This window comes from Myotis daubentonii, chromosome 18 (genome assembly GCF_963259705.1).
Source record: "Myotis daubentonii chromosome 18, mMyoDau2.1, whole genome shotgun sequence".
In the NCBI taxonomy this organism is placed as follows: Eukaryota; Metazoa; Chordata; class Mammalia; order Chiroptera; family Vespertilionidae; genus Myotis; species Myotis daubentonii.
Genome location: NC_081857.1, coordinates 8796544 through 8818412, shown reverse-complemented (window position 1 = coordinate 8818412; position 21869 = coordinate 8796544). Strand labels below are relative to the sequence as shown.

General features: G+C 38.1%; 1 protein-coding gene across 9 annotated transcripts in view; it reads right to left on the bottom strand.

The window, feature by feature from the left end:
* Positions 1-737: 737 nt before the first annotated feature.
* MDM4 (MDM4 regulator of p53) overlaps positions 738-21869 on the bottom strand; it is a 38706-nt gene continuing 17574 nt past the window's right edge. For 2 of the 9 annotated variants that reach the window (XM_059674385.1, XM_059674387.1), the window contains 8 exons: positions 21474-21607; positions 20022-20077; positions 16264-16331; positions 15447-15546; positions 13334-13464; positions 12020-12169; positions 9886-9966; positions 738-7993 (listed from right to left, as the gene is read on the bottom strand). In XM_059674385.1, coding sequence (XP_059530368.1) covers positions 7421-7993; positions 9886-9966; positions 12020-12169; positions 13334-13464; positions 15447-15546; positions 16264-16331; positions 20022-20077; positions 21474-21607 — 1293 coding nt within the window. In that variant the 3' untranslated portion in view covers positions 738-7420. Of the gene's footprint in view, positions 7994-9885; positions 9967-10009; positions 10382-12019; positions 12170-13333; positions 13465-15446; positions 15547-16263; positions 16332-16462; positions 18807-20021; positions 20078-21473; positions 21608-21869 lie in introns of those variants that run through there. The other 7 variants (XM_059674386.1, XM_059674389.1, XR_009449868.1 and 4 more) reach the window with 7 other exon arrangements.

The window sequence follows — 21869 nt, the reverse complement described above, 5'->3', positions numbered from 1 at the left end:
TCAGTACCTTGGCACTTGACACAATTCACCTGGCACCTCTTTGTAAACTCGAGACGAATCCGTCCTCTCACCACGTGAAACCTCTTCAATAGCAAAGCGCGTGGACAAGCTGATATAATCATGGGCCCAGAAGAGTTTTGCACACACGTGTGCCTGGGGCTTGCTGAAAGCACTCCGGACATGCAGGCACTCTATACTCTCTGGTTCTCAAGGTCTCTAAGGGGGGGGGGGGGGGGGGGGGGGGAAACCTCCACAATTCAGTTAAAAAATATTCCGCAAATGTTTGAAGTTTACTTTGGGATGGGAACCTAAAAATGAAATATAATGACTTTAAAGCTAACTGGGGGGAAATATCAAAAATTGTTGTTTGACTATATAACAGTGGTTCTCAACCTTGGCTGCACATTAGAATCACCTGGGAATCTTTTTAAAATCCTAATTTCCGGGCCTCATCCTCCAGAAATTCTGTTTCTTTGTTATGGGGTGGGGCCACAACATTAGTAACAAAGAAACAGAATTTCCGGAGGATGAGGCCCAGAAATCAGGATTTTAAAAAGATTCCCAGGTGATTCTAATGTGCAGCCAAGGTTGAGAACCACTACTATATAACAACTTCTATGGCAAAAGCTATTCTCTTTGTCCCCAAATCAGACCAAAGATCATATGTCAAAACAAGAAATGAGATTTTGCTGAATACGAACAAAATTCCATATTTCCCCAATAATGACACCACAAAATGGCAAAATGAAAGATATTTATTACACGAAGCACAACAGAATCAACAGGTATTAAAAGCATTACATAGTGCAAATACAAAAGACGAGGGCCATTAACTCAGTGGACTTACAAAGACCAGGCGGGCACACGACAGTCTCCTTCCCTCGCTCCAGTGAGCTGGCCACTATTCGAAGCTATTTTGAATCGCCATTTTCTCCCACTTTATGACAATCCCAGAGCTTGGTCTCCAAGGGCATAACAACTTCTAATATCTTATTCAAGGCAGTTATAGTTCAAGTTGCTCCCCCACGGTTAAACTATGAGGTATAAAGAGAAAAACTGTGGTGCAGAAAGGTCGAGACTGGACTCACGGTGGTGGAATAATCTTACTCATCTCTGAGAGGCACTTAGAAGTGTCCAGCTATAACCTATGGAGAGTCCCATTCACAGGCTGCTTAAGACCCTACCTTGCCAAGTGCCAAGGGGCCAGAAACGTTTCATTCCCCTTTGAATACACCGTCCACTACTTTTATACGGGGAAAGAAAAAACCAAAGGAGACATTTTGATTCTTATTAAGAGAAAATGAAAAAGCAATGCCACGTAGAGGGGAAAGATACAATCCCCCTGAAGAGGGAAGGCTGACCTCAATTTCTTAGCGCTGAGACACAAGGGAGCTCATTGCCCTGTTCCCGAATGGCACACACCAAGGGAACTGCCGTCCAAACTGTGTGACATCAGGAACTCTGATGTCACAGCTTCCCTTCCTTATTGCTAAAATCCACCAACTAACTGCAACAGAACCATTCCGGGGACTGACTGGAAAAGCAGAATCTCATCTAAAGGGGTGGTAGACAGAAGGCCTTTGGTGTAAAAGCAATACCCAAGAGTAGAGAACAACTTTGAGCTCCAAGGAAAAATAGTAAGGGAGGGAGGAAGGGGAACTGTCTGACACCAAACTAATCACTGCTAAGTCAACAGAGAACTAAAAACGCCCTGCGATGCCCCGACAAACTCTTGGTGCTAAAATATCAATTTTCAATAAAGCATTTGCCAAATTCCAGCAACTGTACTGAGAAAGGAATTGCTGATAGCACTATTTGGCCCTTTTAGATCCCTGACCCGTTCTGCCTCCAGGAAATGAGGAATTCTACTTGCTGTGCTCTGCTCCCGGATAAGGAAAACCATCTGCAGAACTAGCACCTTGAATTTCAGATAAGCTACCGAGAAATACTGACCAGCTTTTCTGCAGATACAACTCTTTCTCTGTAACATTTTTAGCCATTCGAAAAGCTCTTGATAGAGGTACAGTAAATCAAAGTGTGGATTTATTATATTTTCTTTAACAATGCTACATTCACCAGTAACGACATTAGTTGGGACTACATGCTCATTGCATCAAAAGATCTTAAAATGCTCATGGGACATTCTCCCACAGAAGGAAAGAGATCTGGTAGCTCCCATAAAGGAAGGCTACAGCAATGGCAAACAAAAAAAGAAAACAATCCCCAAATTAGGCATGGGAAGCCACTTACTTGAACCTCTCCCTCAGACACCCATTTTCAGTTTAGGGTCCTCGATATTTCTCCTCATATGCGAAACCACAACTCTGCTAATCACAAATCTGGGCAATTCCAACAAAGTCACCTCCACACACCCGATGGCAGTGCAAAATCCCAGGCATCTGCCAATAGCGTGCGCTTCACTTGTGGCACAGGAAAGAGCATGCAGGTTCCCTTACCTTTTGACGTGCAGATTTTAATCACAGCTAGTTTCTGACCACGCCCATTTTTAGCAAAAGTATCATCAATCCTGACATTGTGTGTGGATGCATGGACACCCAACAATGGGAGAACCATCAATATGAGCTCTTCTTTAGAACATGGGTCTGAACAACTGAAGCAGATACTGACTAAACAGAAAACAAGATTCACAGTATCTAAAGCCACATATACTTTCAGTTCACATAACTCTGTCGAATAAAAACCAGAGAGCTGGTTAACAAGACTCCTTTCTAAAGAGAACCAAGAGGTAACACTATAATATATAATAGCATTGTAGAACCCAAGACCTAACAGTCACCAACTTCTCATTAATGACTTCTCTCAAAGGAGCCAACAGTGCATTGAACTGGCATTTAAAAAGCTACAAACGATCATTACCTTTAAAAATAAATTCTTACAAACAAAATAATGTCCCTAAAGCATTATACACATCTAAATACATATACATTATTAAAACACAACTGCATATTTCAAATGCTTGGCAGTGATCCATTTTACATTAGAAAAGTTCATGGTGGGTTGCAGGCTAGCATGGCTGGATGCCAATCCATTATTCAAGCTTGGATTGGGAGCCTATGCTATTCCATAGACCGACTGTGGAGAAATGGTTATATTATTTTAAAGGCTTAGTCTAATATTTTAATAGTCTGATTTAAGTATCAAGTACAGAAGCAAATCAAATATAAGTGCAGTGCAAGTATAATGAGTTAATATTAAAGGGTGGGAGACATCTTTAACTATAATCTAGAAATTTGCTTTGCTTTTGTAAGGATTTGTCATTGATGCTCTGAACTTTTTGTCCAAGATACATGATCATAAATATTAATTTAAATAACAAAAACAAGAAATGTGCTGCTAATGGGGGATGATTTCATTAATCACAAGTCTAAGGCGCAATACAAGATACCATAAACTCCACTGACACCTACTTCAACAGGCTCTTTCCTCTCAATCAGGATTTCAACTCAAGCATGGCCTCTATGGAGACCATATAATTTAACTCTCAATGAAGACATCTGAGTGTGAAAGGGAAGAGATGAAGATAGCACGCTCAAAAATGGGGAGTAAACTGGCACGTTTCCAACAACTCAGAGCCTATGATCACTACGTACAAATGGTAGTGTTTAGAAGTCAAGAATCTATCACACAGTAGCAAACAGCAAAGACTGCACCTACAAATGCTTGCTTTAGTGACACTGAGTAAAATGTACCTGTAACGCAGTGGCACCGAAAAAAGAACAGTATTGGAAACAGATGAAGACTGTTTAGTTTCTTGCACCTGAGGAACTGCTGACTACACCATTCTGCCCTCAAGAAATAAGGAATTCTGCTTCTTGTGCTACACTCCCAGAAGACATGGAGTAGGGATCCTGGGTAAAGGAAAAACCAAGTGCAGAAGCAGCATCTTGGATTTCAGATATGGCACCAAGAAATACTGCAGATACACTTCTCTGTATTACTTTGTGGCTCAAAAGGGTCCGTAAGGCACAGTAAGCCCGAGGGTAGGTTTATTACATTTTTAGCTCAAACACACAGTTCAAGTATCTTCTAAGCAAAGTACTCAGTACTAATGGGAACAGTGAAAACCCAGGTGAACACGGGGGACGAGGAGGAAACTGGAGTATCACCGGAGGATTCTGTACAAGGAAGGGTGTACCCAAACCAGCATCGACTATCTACAAACACAAGTAATATTTTGCAGTTTTTTTAAGTTTTCTAAAATACTGAAACTTAACATAAGGAGAACACAGGATTCCCAATCCCCCCTGCCTCTTATCACTTGCAAAAACATTCGACTGGAAAGAATAAAACTGAGGGCTGTTAAACTAACATGAAGAGGCGTACTGGGGGAAAATAGGGAGGAAAGTAATTTCTCTCTCTCAAGTTTTAGAACATTTACCATAGCCTAACAAAATATTAAACTCAGAGGGTTAGTTCCATTTATTGTGTGTGTGTGTGTGTGTGTGTGTGTGTGTGTGTGTCCCTAACGCCTAGAGGCAGACTTTTGAGCAGCATTCGCCTAGAAGGAACAATTCTGGAGAAAATGCTTCAGGTTCCTCTGACACCTTTCCTTGTCCTCCCAATGGGAGGAATAATTCATCTGATTATATAAGAAAGCCTGACATTTCCTGGGCCTTCTCTCTCGTGGGAAAAAGTGTTAAAAGCCACTATTCTCTGTGAAGTCCAATTTTGGCTGCCAAGTCATATCCCCTAGTATTTTAAGGTTATTGGTTGTTTCAAATTCAACAAAGCACCATCATTTAAATATTTAATAAATAAGGAGAAGAAAGCAATAATGGCTTAAAGATGTATTGCGAGTCTGGTTTAAGCTAGTTTAGACTTGAATTCTAGTTCAGGCTCTGTGACTTTGAGTAGATCTCTGACCTTTGGTCTCCTGTGCAATATAAAAGAGGTTGAGTATAATCCCAGTTTTTAAAATCACCAACTTTAACAAAACTTAGCCTCTAGAAATTAAATGCGATGCTAAATAAAGGAAACTCATTTTACTGCCTATACCTGGAAAACCCCTTTCTTTAAGGCCAAGACTTCCAAAAAAGTGTGGTCTGCGGCCCACTGTGCCAGCTTCCAGGAACACCTGTGCAAATGGAAATCCGTGGCCCAGACCAAAGGGTCAGTGTGTATGTTTGTGATTTGAGGAAGGGGACGGGGGAGAGGGTGTTTGCGTGAGCTCATCTTTTAAAACAAGTCATGTAGGTGATTCTTAAGATCCTTACATTTGGTAATTCTAAGGCCTTGCTCTTCAAACTGACATCCTGGTAACCCTGGGCATAGACCAAGATTTTTTCCATGGGAAAAGTAGATAGGGAATATCTATACGAAAATCAAGTTAAAGATTTTTAATTACCATATGTACAGTTCAAAGATTTATATGCTCAGATAAAGGCTGTTCAGATCTAACATTTCCCTTTAATAATTTCCTTTTCACCATCACCACACTCCCTATTTTCAAAAGACTGCCTCTCACACACCTAGAATTTTCCTATGGGGCACTGCCTCACAATGCTCCTAAAAAACCAACAACACAAGGACAAAAAGCATACCAAAAAACTCAGAACTCTCAAAAGAAGACAGAGTACAGTAAAGAGAGCTATAAGAATTCTAGCCTTATCTTTCTATCTCGGAACTGTAATGGAGAAGGTTGTGCCAGAAGTGTATGTTAATAAATTTAATTAAAAAGTCAAACATTTTTTGACTGAAAGTTAAGTCTGATTTGGCTCATTAACTTTGAGAACAGGCTTTGCCCGTTTATATGTCAGAACATTTTCTACAAATTCCATCAACTCCATCTGCAGCTCCAAGTCTTTGATAAAAATCTTTAAAGCACATACACAATGTACTGGATAGTATGTCCTCTGAAAGTACTTAAAACATTTAAATATACTTTTATTGATTTCAGAGAGAGGGAGAAGGAGAGATTGAAGCCATCAATGATGAGAGAATCATTGATTGGCTGCCTCCTGCATGCCCCCTACTGGAGATTGAGGCCACAACTCAGGCATGTACCCTTGACTAGAATCGAACCCGGAACCTTTCAGTCCACAGGCGAATTCTCTATCCAGAGCCTAACCAACTAGGGCAAAAATTTATTCTTAAAATTCAGATGTCCAATGAAACATGTGCCAAAAGGAAAACTAATCTAGGGTGAGAGCCGTGAAGTGGTAGGACTGCCTGGAAAGGGGCACAGGGAATATTCTAAGGTGACAGGTGTTCTTCTAGAGCTTGGTTTGGGTAGTTACATGTCTACAGAAGGGAACACTATTGTTCACTAGTTATACCTCAATTTTCAAAATGTGCAAAAGATTACATATACTTGCAAAATTATTTTAGGGGTCTGTTAGCAAAAAATGTTTGATAGCATTATTCTCAGCACACATGGAAGAAATCTGTTTCCTAAGACTTGTCTTTTGGCTTCTCTGAACCAAGCAGCCTGATTGCCAACACTATATAACTTGACTAGTTGGGTTTTTTCCCATTGTTAGCTTTGCTGTATTTCTAATAGCCACCTGGGTTTAGATGCCTAAGAACATTCCTTAACAGGATACTAGACTTACGGAAAGATGGATCACTTCATAAATTATATATGCAACCACTATGCCATACACCTGAAGCTAATATAATATTGAATGTCAACTGTAATTGAATTAAAAATGAACATTCCCAAACAGAAAATAATAGAAAATAAAATTAACTAAAGAAATTTTCAGGTAAGTAAATAAATGAATATATTTTTGTTTGTACTGATAGTTGCTCCCTCTTAGACCCTAATTTTTTTTTAACCTCACCCAAGGATTTAAAAAAAAATTTTTTTTAAATTGATTTCAGAGAGAAGAAGGAGAGGGAGAAAGAGAAATATCAATAATGAGAAGGGTTGAGCCCACAACCCAGGCATGTGCCCTAACCAGGAATTGAATTGTGACCTCCTGGTACATGGGTTGAAGCTCAACCACTGAGCTACACCGGCTGGGTGAGGATTTTTTTTTTTTAATTACTGATTATAGAAAGAAAGAAGCGGGAGAGAAACAAGGATTGGTTTCCTCCTGTATGCGCACCAGCTAGGGATTGAACCCGCCACCTGAGAATATGTCCTGATCAGGAATTGAACCCAAGATCCTTCGGTGCACAGGATGGTATCCAATCAACTGAGCCACACCAACCAGGGCCCAGATCCTCAGCTCTGAAGGGAGATGAAGTGATTAATGTATCTTTTTATGCTGAGTCCCCATATTAATAGTCCAGTTCTAAAGAACTCATTCTCAATTTCCATATATTTACAAGCAAAAATGTTCTGAAACATGACATTTACATGAATAAATAATACGTCAGACTGAACAAAGATGCTCAAGACTGACGTTTTGAATACATGACCCTGTTAATATTGTTAAAATTCACCGCTTCACAGCTATGCTATAAAAACCCTAATAACCAAATGAATCTCTTTCTTGCACGCAGGGCATGAAGCCCCAGTCTTCTTTAATCTTCTGGCACACTGAAAACAAGTGACAAGATGGCTCGTCCTTCCATGAATAATGTTCCCGTCTCGTGGTCTTTTCTCACACACCCTGCATGGCTTCAGAAGATTCCGGCAATCCTCCATGCTTCCTGTCTCTGTTCTCTGCTGGAAAAGGTTAGCTGATTGTTCTCCCATGCTTGACACAGTCTCTTGACTTTCAGAGCTGTGAGCCAAATCCAAGAACTCCACAGAGTTGCAGGGATCCAAGAGTTTGGGGTTTTCTTCTTTTTTGTATGCATCTTTAGGTATAACAACTGGAGCTGATATGGTTCTGCGGCAATCGGGGATATCAATTCCTTCATTTTCCTTCTCTTCGGGTATGGCAGTGATATCAGACGTGGAGAGAGAATGTGTTAACTTAGAACAATCTGAATACCAATCCTTCCTTAAGGCCCAGCACCGAAAACAGTACCTCTTGCTTGGAGAGTTAAATTTCTTGCACTCAGTACACTGCCACTCATCCTACAAAGGGAAGTGCAGCCAATTAATACTCAGTGGGGAACATGACTGAGAAAAAGGGAGGGTGGGCCAAACTTCATCATTTCACTAAGCTAATGAGAGCACAGACAGTCCACACCACAGGTCTAGCCTAGAATTAAAAGACATTGTACAGCCACTTTGATAGTGACACAATTGCCAATTCAAGCCAAAATTTAATATAGCAATCTTTTTTAAAAGTTAAATTAATTATTTTGGCTTTTTAGTATGAATGGAATTTACACTGTTTGCTTTTCTGCTTTCTTTTTAGGTCATTTCTCTTTTTACAACTAACACTTATGTTGAGAGGCTAAAGAATGAAGAGATACTACTGTCATTCTTTTCTACTATTTAAGAAATGTTATAAAATCTGGCAAAAAAACTACAATTATGATTTAGAAACTACTACCTTATTTATTCATGCTTTCTCACTGCTCTCAGGATCTTAGGTAGCTAACTGTATGCCTAAATCACACCCTCAAAAAATGAATGTTCTTAAAAAAAAAAAAAATGTTCCTGTTGTTGAATGCCAAGTTAAGTTTTTCCTAGTTCTCCATATTAAAATTAAGAGATACTAGAGCTCAATAAATTTTACGTGACTTGCTTAATTCAAAGGTAGCTACCTGGAACAAGTCCAGATATTTAACGTGATCATGGCCTGGCTTTCACAGGATCAATGATTTGACTGACTTGACTGCTTTCAGAATGAAAATCAATCAAGCACTTCAAGTTTAGAAGTTATAACTCAATTGCCAAGCCCAAGAAGCAGGGACACGACCATTTGTTAAACTGGGATGTTCACAGAAAGCCTCAAAACATTCTTGTGCCAGCTGAAGATCCTCAGCTCTCGTATGAGTACTACACAAATACTCAAAGGAACGTCATAAAGATTTGGAATTCGTAACTGATGATGTATCACAGTCTAATTGGCATCTTTTCTTTTCTAGTAGTACATAAAATAATAGGGTTTGTTAAAGTCAATGTCATCTTTGATTTGATAAAATACGGTCTATTTGCTTAATAGGTTTTCTTGGTCTAAATAGCCATAGAAGTCTGATGAAGATGGGAACACTTACCCTGCTACCTGTATTACGGTCAAGAACACTTAACGGATCAATATATTCCACTTTATCACCTAGCTATGCACAGATAATTTGCAATGAATTACCATAATGGTCAACCAGTGGTGGGGTGGGAGTGGGAGAGGGATCAACACCAGAGACAACCTAAAATTTTTCCTATCCTCAAGCAGTGAAAAGTAAAATCAACCTCCTTATCCTTCCCTTACCACCCCTCTTTTTTCTAGTGAGTTAGCTGAGGGGAACACTAAACAGAAAATGGGGACCTAGCATGAAAACAGAAAAGTAAGGAACACATTTGAGTCTAAACATTAGTTGTTAATTGGTGACAAATCCATAATTATTACCTAAAAGCTTAATACTAAATCATTTATTAGCCCTCAATTAATATAAACCTGTGTGGAAACAGCCTTTCCATTTCTTTTTAAGAAAACATTAAAAATATAATTTTTATACCAACAAAAAATTTTAGATAGCTTATAAGTCTGTCTTTGGCATTGCAGAGGTGTTAGTGGGAAAAGCAGTGCAGTACTACCTGAATAACTGTACCCACTGCATCGTGTCCAAACAGTTTTTGTCACAGGGAGAAAGGCACAAAGAGAGGCATTTAAGTCATCCCTTTTCAAGGTAAGAAGATAGATCAACTCATCTCTTCTCAAATTCCAATAAAAACCTCTAAGAAAATGTAAAGAAACCAACATCTCGTAACACCCAGGAAAGGTAAACAAAAATGGGGGGAAACAGCATTCTTCACAGTGAACTGCTGGAACATTACCATCTCAGACTAGAGAATCGTACCTCAGAGGCAACCTCTACATCAGTATCATCACATATGGACTTAGAGTCCTCAAGGTCATCACCTTTTCCCACTTCAGTCACCTGTGACAGCAAAGATATCTCATTAGTAAGGTTTACCTGTTTCACATGAATTTATTACCTGAGAACAGAAAAGATGAAAGAGCTTCAATTTAAAGCTCACGTCCTGCCTCCATCATTAACACTTTAAAAGGAGATACCTTAAATATGAGGCCAAAAATAATTCTGTATACACCTAGCACCAAGAGGATTACCAAATATCTTCTGCATTTAGAAGGAAGAGGATGCCCCAAGTTATGACTTAAAAAAAAAAAAAGCCCTGACTGGGATGCCTCGGCTGCTGCATGTCATCCTGTGCACTGAAAGGTTGCTGGTTTGACTCCAAGTCAGGGCACATGCTGGGGTTGTGGACTCGATCCCCGGCAGGAGGCAGCTGATCAATCAATTTCTCTCTCTCTTCAAAAATCGATTAAAAAATCTTAAAAAAAAAAAAAAAACAGTATTAGAGAAGAAAAGTCACAAATTATTAAATGTGGAAATTTATCTTGGGAATCTAAGTAGGCACTATAAAAGCAGTGTATAAAATAAATTCAGTTGTGAAAAATAAAAACAAAGTATTTTAAAATGTTATTCTTCATATTCAAAAGTACAACTATTTATTTAATGCTCTAGCTGTCCTATAAAAACATGCCTACAGACCAGAAACAAAAAGAAATGTGGGAAGTGGCTTCTGAATTTTAAAATTTAGAATTTAAAATTCTAAAAATTAAAAACTTAGTTTTATGACACAGTATGTGGAACAAAAACCAATTATAATACAATTATGACCTTCTGTATAGCAACTTTGTCACAATAGTTTAACTATTTTAAGTCCCATCTCTCTACAGAAGTTTCCAAATGTCAACTTTGTCTTCATTCTAGCCACCTGCATTCTCTTCTAATGCTACCCATATAACTAGTCTAAGAGAACCCAACCATCTGTCTGCCCACCACAAACATACAGAACAACCCCTTCAGGAACCCGTATTATTATGAAAATCTCTTAGATTAAAAGAATGATCCGCCCTAGTCGGTTTGGCTCAGTGGATAGAGCGTCGGCCTGCGGACTGAAGGGTCCCAGGTTCAATTCTGGTCAAGGGCACATGCCCGGTTTGCCTGCTCAATCCCCAGTAGGGGGTGTGCAGGAGGCAGCCAATCAATGATTCTCTCTTATCATTGATATTTCTCTCTCTTCCTCTTCCTTCCTCTCTGAAATCAATAAAATATATATAAAAGACTGACCCAATATAGTTCTGTTTTTGCTCTATTTATTCAGTGGATATTTACAGAGACTCTTGACCATGTCAGGCACTGGGACCTGCTTCCCAATTTTTTAAAAAATATATATTTTATTGATTTTTTACAGAGAGGAAGGGAGAGGGATAGAGAGTTAGAAACATCGATGAGGGAGAAACATCGATCAGCTGCCCCCTGCACACCTCCCACTGGGGATGTGCCCCCAACCAAGATACATGCCCTTGACCAGAATCGAACCTGGGACCTTTCAGTCTGCAGGTTAGGGCTGCTTCCCAATTTATTTGGAGACTTGAACACATGCTTGTATGACTCTTCATCTTGGTGTACTCCCACTATGCACTCAGAATTCTAGCTCCCTCTTTCCCCCTATTTAAAATCCATAATAGAAAAACTCATCTATTTCCCTTTGGGTATAAAATGGTTATGAAAGCTATTGACACATCCAAGAAATACGAATTTTTTTTTCTCTCTACAGGCTGTTGTGGCCATTTAGAACCTTGTACTGTTAGCAACACAAAGTCTCCACAAGAAAAAAACTATACAATGAGAAACTAGGCAAGCAGGAAAAGGGTAGAATATTGCTTTTAACAAAGGAGGAGCTTTACCCATGGAGTCCTAGCCTATTTTTAAGGCAGCCTTGGTTAATTGAGTGTGAATCCTAAAATTAGATATAGAAAAATACTAAGTAAGAAAGGGAGTGGGTGGGGTGATTATGTGAGTCATTTGTTGTATAAAGCGGAATAGATCTCGTCACCAGATATGAATAGAATATACTACACACACATAAATACAACCAATGTGAAATATTTCCACAACATACCATTTTGTCTCTCACTTTCCCTACTTCTTCACTTGTTTGTTCAATATCAGCAGCTTCGACTTTTATTCCAGCATCAAACTGCTCTGATACTGACTCATTCAAAAAACACACGTCATCTGTCGTATCTGAAACAATTACAGTACCTATATCCTAACAGAAAAAACAAACGAGGTTTTGTAGTCAGAGGCTTATCAGAGACACTGAACCAACATAAATGAACCCAAAACTCAATGTCCTCACATATCCCCAAACACCCAGCCTTTCTCCAATGGACATCTATTCATTCAACAAATACCTACTGTGTAAAAGCTAATGGATATACAGATGCCCAGTAAGAAATTTTGTTTTTCTTTTTAATTTTGAGAGTATGTTTATTAAAGCTGAGGACAGTTGGAATTTTGTATTTTAACAGTAAATCAAGTATAACATCTGAGAAACAGTACTGAAGAGTCTAAAACAGCCGTGGGCAAACTACGGCCCGCGGCCCATTTGAAATGAATAAAACTAAAAAACAAAAAGACCGTACCCTTTTATGTAATGATGTTTACTTTGAATTTATATTAGTTCACACAAACACTCCATCCATGCTTTTGTTCCGGCCCTCCAGTCCAGTTTAAGAACCCATTATGGCCCTCGAGTCAAAAAGTTTGCCCATCCCTGGTCTAAAAGCTAAAGACTCATAGTTGTTCAAGTAAATAGAATCCATTCTCTGCATTCCTTTCCATAAGTGGCACTCTGAGAACCTAGCAAACATCCTATTAATTTGTAAGATATCCCTCCTTTAATGGTCAATGTTTAATGAAGAAAAATGAGAAATACTGACTCAAACCTTCTCACTGCTTTCTTAAACAACTTTAAATATAACTTTCTTTCTGCATTCAACTATGGACATTTATGACATGCTCTTCTATAATATTCCTATGAAATAACTTATTATTTTGCCATTATATGTCCATTCATTTACTGAAGAAATACTAACTGAACGACTATGATGTGTCAACTATTTGGCAATAGAGTGGTTAATAATATTAAAGCCCTGGACTTACATTTCAGTGGGGATAAACAGTCAATACACACATAAACACGATAAAATAATCATTTTACAAAGTGAGAAGTGCAATGGAGAATATAAAATAAGAGAAAGGAGCAGAATGACAATGGCTTAAATTGTGGTGTGGCAATGGAAGTAATAAGAAGTGGTTGGCTAGGTTTTGGATGTTTGGATGTTGTGGCCTATGACAGAGAAAGAAATCAACCAAATGCTACTGTTTCCAAAAAAAAAAAAAGAAGTTTCTCTTCAAACATGAAATTTACCTGATTTGTCTGTAAATCAGTTGAGCCATTACTTCTAGGTGTGTAACTGTTTCTCAAATTTCCTAAAAACCACCATGGCCAGCCAGCTACATCCCACTCCTCAAGCCCGAGGTCCAGCCTAGATGTCTCGTCTACAGAAGTCAAATGAAAAGCATAACTACGTACACAAGCCTTAAGCATCAAGACTCTTTATAATACTTACAATCTCTTTATAAGTAGAAAGTCACTCCTGCTCCCAGTAAGGACGAATCAGAAACCAAATACCTGTCTCGGTTGCAGAGCTCACATCTACTCTCCTGTTTAGACTTTATTAGCTATTTCAGAGTTAAGGTATCTAAAATTTACAAATACTGCAAATCCAAAATACATTAAAGCCCCACAAATTTCAGGTAGAAGATCCTGTGCCCTACATCTAAATGACACGCAAGGCAGTTACTAACATATGTTTGTTGCTACCACATGAAATTCTTTTCTTTCTTTGCCATCATGCAATCTTTTTCTGTGCTTTACTTGTTTCCTACTTTCTTCCTCTCCTCTATCTCTTCTTCCACTGTACTAGACACACCAATGGCGGCCACAGGTGTTTAAATGTGCTGAGGTACATACATATGGTTTAAAAGATTTCTGCAATAATGGGCCCCTGCTAGAATAAAAGTTTACCCTATCTACTTACAAATTATGTTGATCCTGCCTATCAAAAGGTATTATCTGTGCTCAGGGAAACTTCAACTATCTTTTTATTTTCTCTTTGCTGAAGTTAACAAAAACCAAACTCCTAAAACAAATATTAAAGTTATCTTCACCTAGTCAAGCTCTATAACTTCTTATGCAGGGAAAGGAAAGAGGCCATTCTTTCCACATATAAATATTTTGTCCTCTCTACCTATACATCTCCCTAAAAATACTAAGCTATTTGTTCTCAAAACTTACATCAAAACTACATACAGTCTCTTGAATTTGGCTGTTCTTATGTTTTAAAAAGCCTTCTAAGTTGAAAATAAGCAAACACCTGCATTTAAAGAAACAAAATTCTACATTAATGCCACAGACTGAAATAAGCTCCAAGGCTATATAGGTAGCCCAATATTCAGTTTACACTGAAATGAAATTTGGGAAAATACAGAAATTGATTCAGTTTTAATGTAAACATTTAAAACAATTTTAACAGCATAACTTTCCTGCCACTGCTCTAAATGTGAGCCTAGACTAGAAACCATCATGATATAAGTGCCTTTGAGGAATTTTTTTATTTTATACATTTTTGCAGAAAATAATTTAGGGAATATTTTATAAATAGGGCTTGGGAAAACTTCCAATATATCACTAATTTAACTTAACCATACCACATCTGTATGTATGGCAAAGATCTGATTACTACCACCCAAGGGCAAAGGAATTACCTGGCTTCTATGTCTCATTCTTGGCTCTGAGATAGTCAGTATATTTTATCATTTTTGCAAACTTCAAAAATCTATGAAAATTTGCACCAAGCAAACAAATCAAAATAAAAATTCTAATGGGTACCAAGATTTAAAAGACCAAAGTAGCCCTAACTGGTTTGGCTCAGTGGATAGAGCGTCGGCCTGCGGACTCAGGGGTCCCAGGTTCGATTCTGGTCAAGGATATGTATCTTCGTTGCGGGCACATCTCCAGTAGGGAGTGTGCAGGAGGCAGCTGATCAATGTTTCTCTCTCATCGATGCTTCTAACTCTCTATCCCTCTCCCTCTCTGTAAAAAATCAATAAAATATATATTAAAAAATAAAAGACCAAGGTAGCTAAGTGACCAGGTGGCAAACTGCTAAGTGGTAGCCATCTTCGCTTAGCTTACCAGCTAAAGGAAGGGTCTGCGCCAGCCCAGTCACCTGGGTTGCTAAGAGCACTGCCATGCTCTTCACAGTTAATAACAGTGACAGGATTTAAAGAAAAAGATTTTCAAAAAAGAATGAGGAAGAAGTATGACATATGTACCTCCTACTTCACATGAAGAGACAGCATTTTATTTTTTATTTCTCTATATAATGGTATTAATTATAGCCAGTGCTTAATTTGGATAGATGTCATTCCTAGAAGTTATCAACAGAAAAGTCTACATAGCTTTAATCCAAACGTACCTTCTCTGGAATGTGTGCATTTGTTCTGTGAGGTAGGCAGTGTGAGAATATTGCCTTCTTCAGTGCTTTTCCTGGAACTGGGACTTTCCTCCGCGTTTTGCTGAAAAGAAGGGAAAGGCGCCTATCAGTGCAATGGAAATGACTGAGACCAGGGGATGCAGCAGTTCCTTTCTGGCTCACCAGTTAGTGTGCCACACAATGGGTTACACACAAGAAAGAGAACTCACATTCACCACAGTCATCAAATAAAGGCAACATCTCAACCCATTGTGAGCAGAGCTAAGACAATCGCAAACCTGGGGGGAGAAAAAAAATCTCTGCGCAAAAGACCAAAATGTACTGTTAAAAATAAATGATCAATATAAACCCTTTAGCCTATTACATAATTAGGCATAATTCAGAAAACATGTGAAATCCTCACCATATACCAAGATGATCATAAGGTTTTCCCAGGTTTGGGGAAGCTTTAAGAATTGGCCTGACGTGAACTGAATTGCAACAAGCCTGTTAAAATCTAATAAAAGCAGTTTCCTCCAACACCTATGAATGTCCACTGTCACACACACACAAGCGCACACACAAAGATGCAACTGGAAGAACTGAAGATCAGAAGTGCTACATCCCAAAGAAAGATTCAGAGACTGGAACTCTGTTATGGACAGAACAGAGAATTCTCACTCTGTCCCTGGTCTGTGAACTCCCAAGAACCTTTATTAAGTTCTTCCATTCAGCAAGAGGTCTTGGGAGTCCAAGATCCATAGGTACAGAGAAGGGGCCACTCTGTACAACAAAAAAAGTCACCATGTGGTGATTTTACCTTCAGGTGGTCTTGACTTGGAATATCCAGATTTTGATCCTGTGCGATAGCGAGAGTCTGAGCAGCATCTGGATAGCAAGTAAAACAAAAGGAAAACCTTCCCTGGTAATAACCATTCTTCCCACACAGAAAGGGCCTCAGCAAACAACCCTGGAGCCAGGTTTGGTCCCTAGAGAAGTACCTCTCCATGTTGGTTTAACAGGGCTCTCATCCAAAAGAAATGGAAAAATCAAAATTGGTAAAAACCACAAAAGCCAAAACAGGCTATATTCAAGATATATTACCAAAATATAATCTGGGGGAAATGAAAGATAACCAAAAAAATGTCCTTCCATAGCAAGCTTTCAAATTTTAATATGAAAAGTGATTTCAGGAGGAAGTAATGGTGCCTATTTTTATCATCTCTTCCTATAGGTATTTTATTACCAAATTTGCCCAAGTTGTAAACAACAAAAAGAAAAGGACTAGCTTTTTCATTTAATTTTTATTTTCAAATGTTAAAAAGTTATAAAGGGTAATGAAATCCGAAAGTCTAAAATTTCTCACTTGCTTCATAACACAATAGCATCTTCATGTAAACTCACATTATAAATGTCAATGATTTCACAATTTAAATTCCCAACACCTGAATATAGATTAGGTTTTTTTTAATCAACAAGTCTGATTTTTCCCAGTTACTATAAACATTTCCTAGGAAGGAGAAGGAAGCAGAGAAAGTTTTTCTCAAGACCAATAAAAAGAAAGAAAGGAAACTATAACCTAAGAGAAATTCTTAGATAGTCTGAAAAAAATGTATTTCAAGGACTTGGAAATTTTCAAGCAGAACAAAAGATGAAAGCTTAGCTTCAGAGAATTTAATAATCTGGACCACTCAGAGGCTATGCATAACTGAGACGCTTATATGTAAGCCTATCATGGATTGGGTTCATCAGCTACTATCAGGTCCAGAGATCTTATGGAAAATAATCCTCCTCTAAATAGACTGGCAGAGAAGACAGGTCCTACAATTGGTCTCACAATTCAGTTGTTTTGCACAAAACATTTTTGAAACTGTAATTATAAAGAGCATTATTTCTAGAAGTACTGTTACAAACAGAGATACTGAGAAGTTTAAGAGACAGCATTTTCTGACCACAGTGGTCCTCAAAGCTCAGTTAGCATACAACACTGATGAAGCACTTCTTTACTGCCATTTGATTACTATCATTTCTATTCTAAAGCCTTATTCAGTTACATCAATTAGGAGTAAAAAAGAAGTTATCTGAGAAAACTATAATATACATAGGAATTCTTAAATGCAAAGTTTGTCATATAAAATTCATTTTATCAGGATGCATGTGGAAATTTGGAGAAATGGTTTGTTTATAAAGAACCACCATCATTATAAATAATATTTTCCTCAGCCATCAAAATAAAGCATTTAGGTCATTTGCAAAGGTGTAAAATAGGTATATGGAAAGCACTTGTCTCATTTGTCCTTTCATATAAAACAGCACCCCATTTTACAAAGATCAACCACAGATACTAACCCAAGTTCAAACCAGAAAGACAAAGTTACTTGTACTGTGATTCTATAAGGTCTAGATATAGAGTATAAGGAACTCTCTATAGTATTTTTGCAGTATTTTTGTAGGTGAAATTATTCCAAAGTGACAAGATGAAAAATAAGATGTTTTACAGATTTAATGTTCAGAGAAAAAATGTTTTTAAAAAATTGATTGGAGCAAATTCTATTATAAGCAAGGATTAAGGAGGCAGCAATGTGTGGCACAATGGGAAAAAGGGGGCGGGGGGGGGGGGGTGGTTGGCCAATCAGAAATATCTCCTGTACCACTTAATCAGTGGCATCTGATCTTGGACTAGTCACTCATTCTATTTTTTAAAATCTTAGTCTCTTCATCTCCATATCTTCCTTCCCCACAGGGTTGTTGTGAGGAGCAACTGAAATGTTTGCTATAGAAATGTTCATTTTAACACATGGCATGTTAAATTCTGCAAAGGAAGTGCAAGAAAGAAAATGAGAGACAAAAGGTGAGAATTATACCTACTCTAGATATTCAGAGAAAGATCAGAAAACAAATTTTACTGTCAAGTAAAGGAGCAAATATAAAATCCTGTGTATTTCAAGCCTATAGTGAGTATCCCAGAAAAGCCATACTATTTTTCCAATGACTGAATTTTAATAAAGAGCCACATCATTCCCAAAGCCTTCCCTATCACATAGAAATTTACAGCTGGGTGAAGTGGGCAAAGACTCAATGAAATCAACAGGCTTCAAAATTCAATGTAAGTTCAAAATCACATTTCAATGAGAGCAACGTCTCATCTAAAGTGTAAATCTTTATTAGGAATACATTTTTTTCAAGCTTATTTGTTTCAATAACCTACTGAAAGATAGCCAATCGAAAGTGCTGTCTTAAGGGGAAAAGTTTCATTATTTGAAAATGAGACAGGGCTGCATTTCAGTTGTCTCCAGTTTATTAATTCACTTATCTCTAGCACACCACACTTCAGATCCAAAGCAGCCAGTTTCCTGCACATACCTAATAAATTAAACTCAAAGTGCAGGATTTAAAAGGTATGCAATCAAGCAAAGGGTTAGACAAATTGGCCTTCAAATAACAGAAAGCGCCCCAGCTGGTTTGGGTCAGTGAATAGAGCGCCAGCCTGGGGACTGAGGGGTCCCAGGCTCGATTACAGTCAAGGGCACATGCCTGGGTTGCAGGCTTGATTCCCAATAAGGGGCATGCAGGAGGCTGCCAATCAATGATTCTCTCTCGTCATTGATGTTTCTTTCTCTCCCTTTCCCTTCCTCTCTGAAATCAATAAAAATATATTTTAAAGAAAAAGACAAAAGCATTAAAAAAATGTTTTCAAAGAATGAAATGGGTGAATATTCACAACATATTAAGTTTTTAAAAAAATAAATAACAGAAAGCTAAAACTATTAGGTGAAAGGTTCTTGGGGGACCTTTATAATAGATGGATCAAACTGACACCATGTAAGCCCACAGACTCTTACCACTGAAAGGGCACAAAGACCTTACATGACTCGGAAGTAATGCAACAGATGTACAAAAGCACCCCCTATGAAACCTTCCCAGAAAAAAATTTAAACTTGAATCTATTCAAGCACTACTAGTTATCAAAGATAGAACAGAGAAACATGTTAAACAACATCACAATCTACAAACTCTAGAATGACATGCTATAGGACAAATGATTCCTTTCTTCACTAAATAAATGAAATAAAAACAAAGGAGTGTTAGCAACCAAATGTAGTATGGGGGCTCTGAACTAAATGTGGATTTTGAACAAGCCAAATGTAAAAGTTATTTTTGCGATAAATGGGGGTAACTATACAAAAACTGGCTTTTGGATACTATTATGGAGTTTTTTAGTTTACCATTATTTTGTTTAGTGTAATAATGGCACTATAGTTATGCTCAAAGGAAAAAAGACGGGATCTGTTAGCAATTTTTAAAGTACGCCTACATAAAGCAAATATGATCAAATGTTAACAATTGCTAAGTCCAAGAGGCGCACACATTAATTATAACAATCTATCTTTAGTATATTGGAAAATTTTCACAATTAAAAGTTAAGTGACACAGTAATCACATTCTGTGTGATGGTATCCCTCCCAGTCATGCCAAGACAGCATTCCATCTCCACCTTGATCCTTGTTTTCCCTCCCATCATTTGCCCCCTTGAACTTAAAGCTGTGATATAGACTGAAAAAATATGATGAGACATACCTGCAGTAGCAGTGGTTAAAGCGACAAGATTCTTTCTTAGCATAGCATAGAGAGGGCTGTTAAGAAGATAAAATAAAAAATTAATAACCAATAGTTTCCCATTAAAATGTTAAGTGTATTTCTCAAACACTATCTCTGAACTTCATAACATATGGAGAGACAGAATATTTTCCCCAAAATAAATCTTTTATTATTTTTTTTAATTGATTTTAGAGAGAGGAGGGGAGAAAGAGAAACATCAATTGATTGCCTCCTACACATGTCCCAACTAGGGATCAAACCCTCAACCTGGGTTTGTATCCTGACTGGGTATATGGGTTGGGAGGGGCTCCAACCAACTGAGCCACACCAGCCAGGCAGAACTTTTTTAATTATTAAAATATCAAGATGTTCTCAGCGGTTGAGCATTGACCTATGAACCAGAAGATCACAGTTCAATTCCCAGTCAGGGCACATGCCCAGGCTGCAGGCTTGATACCCAGTAGAGGCAGCCAATCTAATAATTCTCTCTCATCATTGATGTTTCTATCTCTCTTTCCCTATCCCTTCCACTCTGAAATCAATAAAAAAATATATTTTTTAAAAAATTAATTAATTGACATTTTATTTATTTAATTTTTTATTTTGACTATAATTTACTTTAAAACACTCACTTTGATATAAACAATGCAATGAAGATGACATTTTATTAATTTAGCTAAGAGTAACCCAAGTGGGGAGATTTCCTTTGCAACTACTCCTTTCTTCTAGGAGTTAGTTAGGGTGTACAGGTGGAAGGGAGCCTTACCAAAGAAAGACAAAATGAAGCTAAGGAAAGTCAGCACAAAGATATAGAAAGAGAACACTGCTTCTCACTTGCTAATTAGCCTTTGATTGCATAAATACCCAAATTCCCCATGCAGCTGGAGAAAGACACACAAGTCATAGAGATCACAGTAGGAGCCCATCATCAATCTCAAGCTGCCCAGCAATTCTACATTGCTCATCATCTCCCTCTCCCTCTCTCTACAACTGTTTCATAAAATTCTAACCTAGTCACATCAAGCTCCCTAATATCCAAGCCTTCACACGTGATGCTCAATTGGCACTAAGCCCTCCTTCAACCAGCCTCTTCTACTTGAATCCTGACTCCTTAATTATCCTTCAGCTCTCAGCTCAAATAATCAATTTCTCTAGGAACGTTTCCTTGATCCCTAAGACCATAAACCCCTCCCCTAGTATAATTTTACCTTATAGTGTGATAATTGAATTAAGATAGGGAAGAGCACCTGTCTCACTACACTTTAATTAAGCTCCATAAATCAGAGACTATGGCTCCCTACTATGTTCTCAGTGCCTCATAGGCCACTTGACACACATAGGTCCTTAAATATTTATTGACTAAAGGAATCGATAACCACTAATAACTTATGAAGATCAAGTAGTTAGGTATAAGCACCCCCCTCTTTTTACCTTGGATCTTTCACAGAGAAGCTCTGACATCCTAGGAGTTCTCCCAAAAGATCTCCACTACAATATACCATATGCTGCTCCCGAGGATCATAAAGCTGCTTCATTGTTATATATTGGCCTAGAAAGTGCATGACCTGCACAGAAATAAATTATTATTAAGAATTCTGTCCAGCTGCTGTCAAAAACACACAAATTGCCTGGCTGGCGTGGCTCGTGGTTGAGCATCAACCTATGAACCAGGAGGTCACAGTTTGATTCCCAGTCAGGCACATGCCCAGGCTGTGGGGTGTGTGCAGGAGGCAGCCAATCAATGATTATCTCTCATCATTGATGTTTCTCTCTATCCCTCTCCCTTCTTCTCTGAAGTCAATAAAAATATTTTTTAAAATACACAAA